General features: G+C 42.2%; 1 protein-coding gene across 2 annotated transcripts in view; it reads left to right on the top strand.

Moving 5' to 3' along the window:
- LOC144500749 (ADP-ribosylation factor-like protein 5B) overlaps window positions 1-12,717 on the top strand; it is a 43,962-nt gene extending 31,245 nt beyond the window's left edge. For both annotated transcript variants that reach the window (XM_078224147.1, XM_078224148.1), the window contains 3 exons: window positions 3,132-3,215; window positions 4,147-4,298; window positions 6,178-12,717. In XM_078224147.1, the coding sequence (XP_078080273.1) occupies window positions 3,132-3,215; window positions 4,147-4,298; window positions 6,178-6,226 (285 nt within the window). In that variant the 3' untranslated portion in view covers window positions 6,227-12,717. The remainder of the gene's footprint in view (window positions 1-3,131; window positions 3,216-4,146; window positions 4,299-6,177) is intronic.
- The last annotated feature ends 453 nt before the right edge of the window (window positions 12,718-13,170 follow it).

The raw sequence follows: 13,170 nt of genomic DNA on the forward strand, positions 1-13,170 counted from the left end.
AAAATACTGAGGTTTGCTCCAAGTGGATGCAATCGAAAAGTCTCTGGTTGGATTTGATGCGGAGCGAAAGCCATGGAGGGATGCAGGTCCCCTTGTGTTGTATCACCTGATGGTGAGATTGAAGTCAGTGGCAACTGGCAAAGGATTCTCCTATTTTCATTTCTGGAAAAAAAGAGCTGGTAGTTCTTGGAGCTCTGGTCCACAGCAATGTGACAGTATGTGTGTGTGTTGGTTTTTGTACACTTGTCCCATATTGGGAGTGTTGAGGCCAATTCCAAAAATACCAATTTCTTCCTCTGGATTGGCATGCCTTATGAGGATAGGTTGAGGGAGCTTGGTCTCTTCTCCCTGGAGAGACGAAGGATGAGAGGTGACCTGATAGAGGTTTACAAGATGTTGAGAGGTCTGGATAGGGTAGACTCTCAGAGGCTATTTCCAAGGGCTGAAATGGTTGCTACGAGAGGACACAGGTTTAAGGTGCTGGGGGGTAGGTACAGAGGAGATGTCAGGGGTAAGTTTTTCACTCAGAGGGTGGTGGGTGAGTGGAATCGGCTGACGTCGGTGGTGGTGGAGGCAAACTCGTTGGGGTCTTTTAAGAGACTTCTGGATGAGTACATGGGATTTAATGGGATTGAGGGCTATAGATAGGCCTAGAGGTGGGGATGTGATCGGCGCAACTTGTGGGCCGAAGGGCCTGTTTGTGCTGTGGCTTTCTATGTTCTATGTTGACATTAAACTTGTAGGAAAAGTGTTCTTATGAGCTATTGGTATGAGGATAAGGGGACATGTTGCAGGGGGAATGTGAGGAGGATTTGTTTTCAATGGAATGAGTGGTACTGATCTGGAATTCACTGCTCATGAGGAGTGGAACTGGAAACAGTCAATATTTCAAAAGGAAATTGGATGAACAATTGAAGGAAATAAACTTGCAGTGTTATGGAGATCGAAGGGGGAGTTGGACTGACTACCTTGCTGCATTGGGGTGGGGGAGAAGCATTGGAGTGGCACAGTGGTTAGCATTGCTGCTTCACAACAACAAGGACCTGGGTTTGATTCTGGCCTTGGGGGACTGTCTATATGGCGTTTGCATATTCTCCCCATGTCTGCGTGGGTTTCCTCCGGGTGCTCCGGTTTCCTCCCACAGTCCAAAGATGTGTGGGTTAGGTGGACTGGCCATGTTAAATTGCCCCTTCCAAGATGTGAAGGTAGGGGGATTAGCAATGTAAATACGTGGGGTTATGGGGATAGAGCAGGGTGTGGGACTCAGTAAACTGCTGAAGAGCCAGTGCAGACTCCAGGGGCGAATGGCCTCCCTTTGCACTGTAGGGATTCTGATTTGATGGACTGAATGGCCTCCTCTGCTATAAATTATCTGGGTTGAAGCCATTATAGAGTCAAAACTTTAGATCAGCAGATATGATCGATTTGAACACTAAATGTCAGTGTAACCGCGCCATTGTATATGCAAATTAATTGACTACGCATTTTGATTTTAAATCATAGAACCATCCAGCTATTTGGCCCATTTTGTGGCAAGAGCTATCCATTTCATTCTCCTGCAATTTCCTTCGTAGCCTTGAAGCCTTTCATCTGTTGGTCCAACAGCCTTTTGAAAGATGCTATTGAATTTGTTTCCAGCACCCTTTCACACTACGAATTCCTGATTTTTAAAGAAATTGTCATGCCATTAACATCTCTCTCCCAGCACTTGGGGCAATGGCCTTTAATCTGTGTCCTCTAGTTACTGACCCTTCTGTCAGTAGAAACATTTTCTCCCTTTTTTTTAACACTAAAATCCCTTAATTTTCAAACGAGCAGCAAGTGCTGATAGCAGATTGGAGTAAAACACAAAAGGTTTTGAACCCTCCATGGTGGAACGCTGCTTTGTTCTGAGCTGCACTGTTGCAGCCTTGGAATTGGTGACTATTGAGGTTAAATTAATGTCTAATTGACTGCTCTTTAAAGGTTTCTGGCTTTGTGATGCAAAATAAATCTGAGATGGCTAACAGCTGGAGTGATCAGCCACCTTGTCCAGACAGTTTGGAGCAATCTCCACTCTGAATGAAGCTTGTATCACAGCCGACATTACCCAATCTATTGGCTCTATCTCTGCAATGTAGTGCTTACACAACAATCAAATCTGTCCACCACTTAACTGGCATGAAGCTCCCAGATCCATTTCAAGCTGAAAATGAAACAAATGACTTCTGGCAAACTTACTGTGATCTCGTCTGCCAAACCATACTAGCAGCAGTGTTGCAAAGTTCTATTGTCTGCCGACTAGCACCAGGCTAGTAGAGCCATGTTGAATATGCCCCAGCTTTACCTCAAGATCAATGTTTAATCATTTTGACAGAGGGCTAATTGCTTTATACTACATTTAGTCAGCTGTGAGCCAATTGTGGCCTGTAAGTTATTTAAATGCTGCAACAGCAAGCCCAAGTAATGCTTTTAATTAATCAGCTCAAACTAAACTACTAGATTTTGTGCTCCAGTGAAGTTGGGTATGGGTGTTATCCTCTTGAATGAACCTGTTTGTAATTCTTCACTGATTTGAATTGAACCAAGCGGCGCATCTAAACTGCCTAACAGAATAACTTCAATATGAGTCCTTTTTCTGTTCCTGTCCCCTCCCTCCAAGTTTGCTATACACCTCTTCTGTACTGAACTGCTATGGGGGTATACACACCTCTTGGGGTCTATCCTAAAGGCAAAATACTGCGAATGCTGGAATCTGAAACAAAAAGAAAATGGTGGAAAATCTCAGCAGGTCTGACAGCATCTGTGGAGAAGGAATAGAGCCAATGTTTCGAGTCTGGGTAACCCTTCATCAGAGCTGTCTGATGAAGGGTCATCCTGACTCGGAACATTGGCTCTATTCTTTATTTTTTTTGGTCTATCCTGTCCAGCTGCACTTTATCTAGGAAGTGACCAAAGCCTGCAAATGCAATGGCAAAGTAGAATGGAAATGCCATAGGATTCTGTTGCTTTGACATCAATACATATGTCCAGTTGTTGCGTAGCAAGTACTGAGGAACTGGCTGACAATGAAGGAATGCAAGAAGCTAATTGTATGTGATGGTTGTGTCTGGATTTGTATTCCTCTTGAACAAATTTGACCTTACTTTCAGTTCGTCATCCTGGTTGTGGACAGCACAGACAGAGAGCGGCTGACACTTACGAAAGAGGAACTATACAAAATGCTGGCACACGAGGTATGATTTGCTGCTAAAAGGAGACTTGATATTGGATCTGTTGGAGGGGATGAGGATGTTCACTATTAAAGTGATGTCTGGAATATAGAATCTCAAATCCGAATTGTTTTATAGGCTAATGCATCCATATTGGTTCAATACCCCTCAGTTCGGATAAGGGGTAGCAAATTTAAAACCAAGTTGAGGAGAAACTACTTCTCCCAAAGAGTTGTGAATCTGTGGAATTCATTACCCCAAAGTGCGGTGGATGCTGGGACAGTGAGTAAATTTAAGGAGGGATTGGACAGATTTTTAATTGGTAATGGGTTGAAGGGTTATGGGAAGAGGCAAGAAAATGGGGATGAGGAGCATATCAGCCATGATCGAATGGTGGAGCGGACTTGATGGGCCGAATGGCCTAATTCTGCTCCTATATCTTATGAACTTATGAATGTTTCCACTTGTGGAAAGGAGCAAAACTAGACAATAAAAGATGGTCGCCAGAAAATCAATTTGTGAATTCAGTAGAAGCTACTTTGCCCAGAGTGGTGAGAATGTGAAACAGGCTACCATAGGGAGTGGTTGCAACAAGTAGTATAAATGTATTTGAGGGGAAGCTGGGCAAGCATGAGTAAGAAGGGAATAGAGGGTTATGCTGATTGATTTAGTTGCAGAGAGACTGGACGAGGCTCAAATAGAACATAAGCACCAGCATGGAATGTCCCCTTCAGTATTGTGTATCCCATGTAATCTCTGCCTGATGTTAGTCTAGGGAACATGTATGGACTTCCTTTAAATGAGTAGACTTGTTAAACATCTTGGGCAGATGGAACGTTGAGCCTGTTTGGTTTATACATGTGCTGTTTTCCAGCATTAGTTCTGGGATGATCTGCTCTTTGCAGGTTTTGCTTTGTTCGGTAAGATTTGTGACAATGACTTGTTTTCATTCTAGGATCTCCGGAAGGCAGCTGTGCTGGTATTTGCCAATAAACAAGATATGAAGAACTCCATGTCGGCAGCTGAGATTTCCAAGTTTCTGACACTAACGTCCATCCGAGACCATCCGTGGCACATCCAGGCCTGTTGTGCACTCACTGGCGAAGGGTTAGTATTGGACAGTGATGGGTTTCCTCTGTGTAAAAAGATTAATTTAGTTGCACTTAAGTTCATTCTAGAGAGTTGATTGAAGGATGTTTATTTTCCGTAGCAATCTGACTTTGTATCTTTATGCAAATATGGGTTTTTGGGGAAGATTTGTATTAAGCATGTCATTGGTTGAACTATTTGGAACATAATCCTAGTGTTCAATTCTCTGCTACTGAAACATTTAGTCCTGCATGTTGGAGCTATGAGTTGAGTAATTAGGTGTCAGTTTGAAAGGAAAACTCACTCAATTGCAGAGCTTTTTTAAAGTTAAATAAAGAACTTGCCAGACAATCCAGCAATCTGGATCTTTTTAAATTGCCCCAACCCTGCTTTAAGACTTGGCAGACATTGCTTTAAACCTTCAGTTGCTGGGGCATTTATTTTTGTGCCAAACAAATAAACTAAATGAAACCAACTCGGGCAAAGCAAAAAGGGAACTGCCCAAATCAACATAGTGGAAAAGAAACATTAAGGGATCAGTAATACACCTCAGTCCCTGCGGGGTCCTACGGGCATGGAAGACCTCAGTGGTGCCCGTGCATTCCGCATGCCCTCCAGGGCTACCTGGCTGTGAATATAGCTGCGGTAGTTGGGTCAGAGACTTCCTTGGTCGCCCACTGCCCGGTCCTGTTTATGGCAATCTTGGCCAGGCCCAGGAGCAGGTCCACTGATCCGGCCCCCTCGGCACCACTTGCCTGTCAATCATTAACTTGAGACTGAAGTGCAAACAAAACATCAATAAATGGTTTTTTAGATGACTAAAAAGGGAGTGCATTCTATAGAGGCACTAGGGTGGCTGAAGAACAAAATGCATCAAATTAATTATTTCAAATGCCTGCAGCATCAATAAGCAATGCTTTGAAATCCGTTCTGTCAGATTGAGACAATTCTGCTGCTAGCAAACACCAATAACAAAATGTGGCTATTTATAATGAGGAATTTGTGGAAGGATTTTGTACCAGGTATTTAAGCTTTACTCTTGCGTTTAGACATCAATCTTTGCAAGACACGAATGAGTGACAAAGTAATGCATCATTTGCCAGGTCTAAACACTGCTATTATTTCATAACAAAAAATCATTCCTTCTGTGTAAGCAGCTTGAGTTTTATAGTTTATAAAGCTTTGTGACTGCATCATCAAAATTGAAGTTAGGCTGAAAAGTAAAGGCTTATTCCTTCAATTTCCTCCAATCAAGTTCTCAAATGAGCCGAATGTGTTGACTTCCGTTTGTTCCTCCACTTCCCCCTCACCACGTAATGCAGCTTTTGGCATGGAATGGAGGAGTGATTCATTGGACTATATTTGCACACCTTTGCCGATGGGGTTGGGTGAAATGGGGTCGGAACAGACTCATTTGGAGCAGTTGGGCCAGGTGTCCTGTATCTGTGTAAATTATTTTTTTTATTCATTCGTGGGACATGAATATCGCTGGCTGGACAGCATTTATTGCCCATCCCTAATTGCTCTTGGAGGGCAGTTGAGAGTCAACCACATTGCCGTGGCTCTGGAGTCACATGTAGGCCAGACCGGCGAAGGACCTTCTCTAAAAGACACTAGTGAATCAGATGGGTTTTTCCAACAATCGACAATGGTTTCATGGTGGATGGTTAATTCCAGATATTTTTTATTGAATTCAAATTCCACCACCTGCCATGGCGAGATTCGAACCCGGGTCCCCAGAATATTAGCTGGATTAATAGTCCAATGATACCACTAGGCCATCGCCTCCCCATCATTCTATTGATGTCGACCCTGCAGAATGTAACCTTCCAGACCTGAAGCATTTTTCATAAAGCTTATGTTTATTTACATGATTTTGTTTTTCCGACTCTTTCAGACTGGGTCAAGGGCTGGAATGGATGACATTGAAAACTGCAGCAAAATAGAGCTTGGTGCTGGCAAGCAAGGGAAAAAACTTTCTAAAGAAGTGGCTCGCTTGTAAGCAGCTGCAGGGACAGATATGGATCCGTGCCTTGTTTTTAAAGAGAATTATTGAAACACGAGGCAAAGTCCCCTGGCTGGAACACTTGAATTATGGGGCACAGAGAATCCTTCATTTTCAACCTGCCAGGCACAGCAACTGAAAGGCAACCATTTTGGTGCGGCCTGAGATAAGCTAATATACTGGAAATGCTGGATTAAATAATGGAAAAACGACTTGTGCTGGATTTTAAGCCCCTGCCATCCAAGGTGCTGAGCGAATACATTTTCTGGGATGGCCCGGGAAACAAAACGCCAAACTGTGTGGAGACGTGGAAGCAGACTCAAAGGGCCGAATTGCCGCCTCCTGCACTGTCTGCATTCAGTGGTTATTCTATGGGTCATAGTGCATTGTTAAACCGAAAAGTGAAGGCATAAAAGCTTCTTGCAAACAGCAGCACGCCAAAGTTTCTGTGGTAACCTTTTTAAGTATGTGGTGAATACGCATGCTGAGCTGGCTTGGTAATTGTTTCCAGTGTTAAGTCAGAAACCAGAGTTGTGTGGCCTGAACTTCAGGATGCGCATTTTACATTTTGTCCTGACCGGCAAGAGTATTTAATTTTTATTGAACCTCAGGAACAGTTTGGCTCCTTGATCGACTTGCGAGAGTTGTTTCTTTTATATTCTATTGAATGAAGCACCATTAGGTCACTGATCTGTATTAGTCTGTTCTAGGGCTTGAATCAAAAGTCAAAGCTTTTGAAGCTTCAATTAAAGAGAAAAAGCTTTTATACTGTTGTTCCTCATCCAAGGCTAGACCTGTGTGCTGCCTCGAAGCTGCTGGGACGCAGGAATGAATTGCTGCAGTCATCAACAGCTTAAGGCATGAAAATTCTTGGGAGGCTGTTGAACTTCAGGCACGTACCTCATTGCTACCTTGGGTGGTTCAAATTCAACATCTGCCCTTTTCATCACAGAACTTGCTGCCTATTGCTTACTGTTGGTGGAAAATGAGCCAACACATTCTCAATAACTATCAACAATACCTGCCTTTGAGCCAGCCTTTTCATCATTGTAATGAGTGGAGGGGGTGACTGGGTTTCAGATGAGTAGGCTATTCCGCCTCTGCCCTTTTACAGGGAAGTGACGTGAGGTTGACACTAACAGTGCTCTGGGGATGAGAACCCAAAGCCAGGGGGAACAACAAGGAAAATTAAGTAGTTCATTGACAAGGGCTTGGCTACTGTTTGGATTTGTGTTCTATTTTTTTTTTTAAGTGGGCAGCAGAATTCAGAAGTGCACTTGAAAAGAGACGAATAGTTCTGGAAATCTAATGGCAAGTGATACTTCTGTAATGTGAAGGGTGGAAATAAAGAGACCGACTAATTCAGTAACAGCGTGGTCCCAAATACAGAGAGGCTCCTTCAGCCTCTGGAGAGGTTGACACTTTCGTGGGGTGGCGGGGGGTCTCTGCCAGAGGTGGTAACCCTGCCTTTTGCCCTTGCAGACACTGGCAGACTTGTGATATCCTTTCAGCACTAACTTTAATGTTTTACTTGTTACACACTTTATCACCAGTCAGTGTATTGTGGAGTGATTGGGGAGAAACTTTAAAAAAAAATATGATTCAAGCAGTGTATTAACTTGTAAGTCACGTTCAGGGTTAATGCATCATTTGTACTTTTTAAAGTTGCTCCATGGCTCGGTGAGGGTAGGAAGCAATGTTTTCAATAGGTCAAGACACCACATTGAATCAAATTGATCATCTTGTGGAATTGCCAAATGCTAGATAGAAAAACAAAAGCTGAATAAATGGAAATGATTTAGAGTTCAGAAATAGTTTGTATGAGGGCGAGGACTTGACTCTGTAACTGCAACAAAGCTCTGCAAAGCTCCCTACTGCAGCAACAGGCGTTGAAAATTTCAGTTTTTATGGCCATGCTTTCCTTGTTTTCCCATTTCTTCCCTATGCCTATTCCTGCCAGGTCATGATTTCCCTGGCCTATTCCAGCAGCAGCTATCAGAGTTTGGTTTATTCTCCCCTCGGCAGTTACCCTGCATACTTCACTTCCTGAGCTCCTTCTGCAGGCATCCTACAGAATTTATACAGCTGCAGCCCTATAAATTTAAAGTTCCTTTTTGCTTTTGCGTGAGGAACCTATGGCCCTTGTGCATGCGTCCATAAGCCAGTTTCCTCCCTTGTATCGATCCCTGTACATTAAGACTACTTTCTTTGAAACTGTAAGGTAGCTAGCAGTGCCCAAGCTTTGGTTGTGTGCAGAAGGGTTTAACCAGAAGGACTTTAACCTGGTGTTGTGAGACTACTTATTGTAGAAGGATGAAAAGCATAATCCTTTCTTGCAGTCAGCAATCTGGCCTTAAAATGAGCAGATGATTCATTTTTCTGAGCTTCTGGTTCATTTGGTTTGAAATTTGGGGTAGTTGGAAAGAGTTGCACTTGATATTGTTGGATAAGTCATTGGATCTGTTCACTATTCAGCAACATTCAATTTATGTAAATTGATTTTAAATTGTGATCTGCAAAACCTCCCAAGTTGCAAATATTGGGCAAATCTGCTGCAAGTTTATTCTCCAAATTAATCTTCTTAGCCTCAAATAACTGGTCACATACAATGGCTTGACATGGAGGGAACGTAAAGGAACGATTGTGTAGATTTTAAAGTGCATTGGAATGTAATCTAGTTACTCTGCACTTAATGACCCCAATTCATTTCTTTTAAGGCTGGAATTCAATCTGTGCTATGTAACCGTCTCAAATTGCAAATATTGTAAGCTTCATGTCAACTTCACTCTGCACTGCTACAGCCACACCTCATGTAATTGATGTAAATCTGCTAAGCTATCCTGCATTTTATTGGGTGCAGTGCACTAGATCAGCGTACTAAGATAATTGCCTGTTGCCGTTGTGCTTTCTACCTCCAGTCTTGATTAATGACTATCTGAGAATAGGTGGAGTTCTCTTTTTTTACTTTAAGTACTGTTGTTTGTGTCACTTACCAAAGTAACTACATCAAACAGAAGATTTGGTGATAGGATTGCAGCTGAGGTTCTGACAATGGTCTAATGGGTAACAGCACCACCTAGTGTGATAGGAGCTCAGATAGAACAGCAAGTCTTCCCACTTTTGTTCTGTGCCATTAGCCAGGGTCAGGCTGAGACGCTCGAGCTTTGTTTTGCCTGCTTAAACAATGCCAAAATTCCTGTTTCTAATGTTTGCTTGGTGACTCCTTGAAATGTTTCTTTAACATAGAGAACGATAGCAGTGGGTCTAAAAACAACTGGGGTCGAATAACCTGTCAACGGGCTTGTGCATGAGTTGCTGCTGGAATAGTGACTAATGAGAAGAGAATGGGTCGGAGAATATGGGTGAGGTGGCGAGTCTTTCACAATCGAGGATTCCAGGGTGGGGGGGGTGGGTAAGCTTTGAGGTGAAACGAGGCAGTTTTTAGTTCATTTTAAAAATGCTGCAGACAGCAAATCAAGACTCTCAATCTGAATATTGGAGCAGGGCTCGTGGTATTCAAGAACTCGTGTTAACTGCTTGTTTTATCCAAGCTCCCAACTGTCATTGTATTAATTTACATGCCACACCTCAAATGCCAATTCACTTGCACCTGTTTGCCTCCTTTCCTGTGAACTGCCAGACTTGTGGCTTCTGGGGTTTCATGTAGCTTATTAACCATCCCTTTTGTAACACCGCTTTGCATGTTTAGCAGGATTTTGTTCCAGTTGTAAATTCAATTATGTTCATGGGCGTGAAAAAGGGGTTAAGTCAAAAGATCTTCCCCCTCAAAGCCTCCCTCCTCCAAACCCCCTATCAGTGAAGTAAATGATATCCTGATTTTAACCCCCCTCGTGCTCAAGTCCACATGATACAGAATTTGGATTGTTAAAATACAATAAAGCAAAGATATTTAATGAAGCCATGGACATTTAGATGTACAGGGAAACATCTCTTGAATTACTTGAACATAATTTCTGATGCTAGTGTTTTTTAATTGCGTGGTAGCTATGTGAGAAATGAATTTAACACATCAGATTCCTTGGCATCACTGCCTGTGCTGGGAGATGGTGCACTGAATTGAAGCATTCTTTTGTGATTTTTTTTTTTTTCTAACTGGGTTTGTTGGGTTAGGGGTATGGAAGGATTTCCTGATTTTGTCCTTTGTGGCCAGTGAGTGGGATGTGATTGCGTTGAGCAAGTCTCCAGAAGGCAGATCCAGATGACCTGTTAGTTTCAGGAAGTGGCTGAACATCACCGTGATCGTTAGTGTGTCTTGGGTGCTTCATCCATTATAGGGAGGGCTGCAATTGACAAACTTGCTCAGTTTGTAGAATATTACTTGCAGAGGACACTCCCCCCTCCCCGATATGTAGGGTCCAGTAAGACTAGGTTTTTAATCTGTATATGGAATTGATATATGATATGATCAGAATATGTGCAAGAGTCATAGAGATTTACAGCATGGAAACGGGCCCTTCGGCCCAACTTGTCCATGCCGACTTTTTTTAAAAACCCCCAAGTTAATCCCAATTGCCTGCATTTGGCCCATATCCCTCTATACCCATCGTACCCATGTAACTATCTAAATGCTTTTTAAAAGATAAAATTGTACCTGTCTCCACCACTACCTCTGGCAGCTTGTTCCAGACACTCATCACCCTCTGTGTGGAAAAAAATTGCCCCTCTGGACACTTTTTTGTATCTCTCCCCTCTCTCACCTTAAACCTATGCCCTCTAGTTTTAAGGAGTGTGCCCTTCTGGTCACATCATCTTGTGGTCTGAGAGACAGCATGTGTGAATGCAGTATGCAAAGGGAGTTGACCTTTGTTGCAGGTGATTGTGTTTGGGATGGGAAGTGTGGGCACTAACTGTAACTGATAGCTTTGAAATTAGCTGGTTGACATTTGCAAATGTTAAATTGTGAGCAAGAATTATTCTGCATGTTTGGTTAACGGTTCAGTTTGTAAGACTGTCTTTCCCCATATTGTCAGGATGGTTGCCTATAGTCTACCTCTGCCCTATTTATGTCGACATGTAGTCAACTACCGAGATTTTTTAAAACCATTTTAAATCAATCAATTCGTATATAAAATTTTACTTTAAGAAATCCTCAGTCTTAGATTATTGCAACGCCAGTATTTTACTATTAGCACTTCAGCTTGTATGGGATTTGAAGAGTTCCTTGTGTGTACATTTTTATTTTTCTGGCTTCTGTTACGGACACGAACGTGTTTAATTTTGCTGAAATGATCAAACCTTTTCCAATTTTATTTCTGACTCTGAAAAATGTCTGTTTAATCTAATCTCAGATGTGGGTGTGACTGGCAAGACTGGCATTTATTGTCCAGTGCTAGTTACCCCCGAGGTGGTGCTAAACCTTCTGTGTTGCATTCCTTGTGGTGGTGATGTCTCTATGACGGGGTAGGATTCCTAGAGGCAGTGAGGATGTTGGTTTCAGCTGACGCAATAAGCCACTTGGTTTAAATCTTTGGAAATGTTGAACTTTCACATTTCCTAGTGCGGGATACAGAAACAATCTCTATTCTTTTCAACGTTGTTAAACAGTTTTAAGTGCTGCAAGTGGAGATGGGAGGTATATTCAGTCAGTTAGTGAAATGGTTACGGATACACGATGACATCGAATGATCCATTCATTTTCGATATTTGCTTTTGTAGGTGAGTTGGAAAGAAATTGATTTGACCAATTATTTTTAACCTGCCGAGCTGCATCTTCTCTCCAGTGAGAATTTGTAATGGATGCTGTTGGAACCGAGTACTTGGTTTACTTGGTGCTGAAGGGCATTATGTTTATTTAAAATAAACAACCTGTTACTAAATCCTTGTGTAACTTATTCATCAAGAATGGTGCAATGCCATCACTAGCTTGTTTGATGTGCACCCTCCCCTGAACCAAGCTGTCAAAAGACTATCTTCCTGGGACTAGGCTTTAAAGTATAGATGAGGGTTTAACATTTTGGGAGCCTTTGAGGATAAAATGGTCCAACAGATTTCACAGAAACACTCCTACCTCCAGAAACTGCAAACTTAATCTCTATGGAGACTGTACTGAGTGCACATTAATTACCATAATTTTCTCTCCACGTTCCAAAGACAAATCATTTCCATAAACGTATTTGTTGTGTCTAGATCATTTGATCATGTAGCTTCATTTTCAGCCTCTGGTGGCAGGCATTCAACTATCTGCTTCACCTTCATTTTTCTTCAGTTCTGAATCTATTTAAGTATTAATATTTAACAGGTGACTCACATCTAAAGTGAAGAAATGAGCCAGTATTGAAAAGGACATGTTACAGATGACATGGTTACACTCTACTCAATGTACTGTGTTGAAAATACATGTAAAACATTTTTCATTCCAAGACATGTGATGACGCATGTGTTTTAAATAAAAAAATGTGCTTTTTATCCTTTCATCTCTGATTTTTGTATTTGTTTGTGGGAAGTAAGCACTGGCAAAGCCTGGAGAAAGGCAAATTATGGGGACAATATTTTCTTGCTGTCTTCCCACTTGGGTGAGCAAACTGATCTTGATCCTGCATCTCAAGTATTAGTCGGCCATTTGGAGCAATTATGCAAGAGTTGTCTGGAAGACATTCCAGGTTGTTCATTGAAATCCATTTCCAATTTTATTGTGCTAATTGAGCACGACAAATAGGGAAAACTCCCGGTTTTTTAAAAATGGCAAATCACTACTGGTCCTCCCATTGCAATTTGGGTTTATGTCCCTGGAATGATGGACAGGAACATTTCTTTTCCCCCTGTGCTCCCCCACCCCCCGCCATCCTCATGGCTATGCTAAATTGCCCCTTAGGTTAGGGGGTTTAGCAGGATAAATATGTGGGGTTACAGGGATAGGACAGAGGG

This window comes from Mustelus asterias, chromosome 11 (genome assembly GCF_964213995.1).
Source record: "Mustelus asterias chromosome 11, sMusAst1.hap1.1, whole genome shotgun sequence".
Classification (NCBI taxonomy): Eukaryota; Metazoa; Chordata; class Chondrichthyes; order Carcharhiniformes; family Triakidae; genus Mustelus; species Mustelus asterias.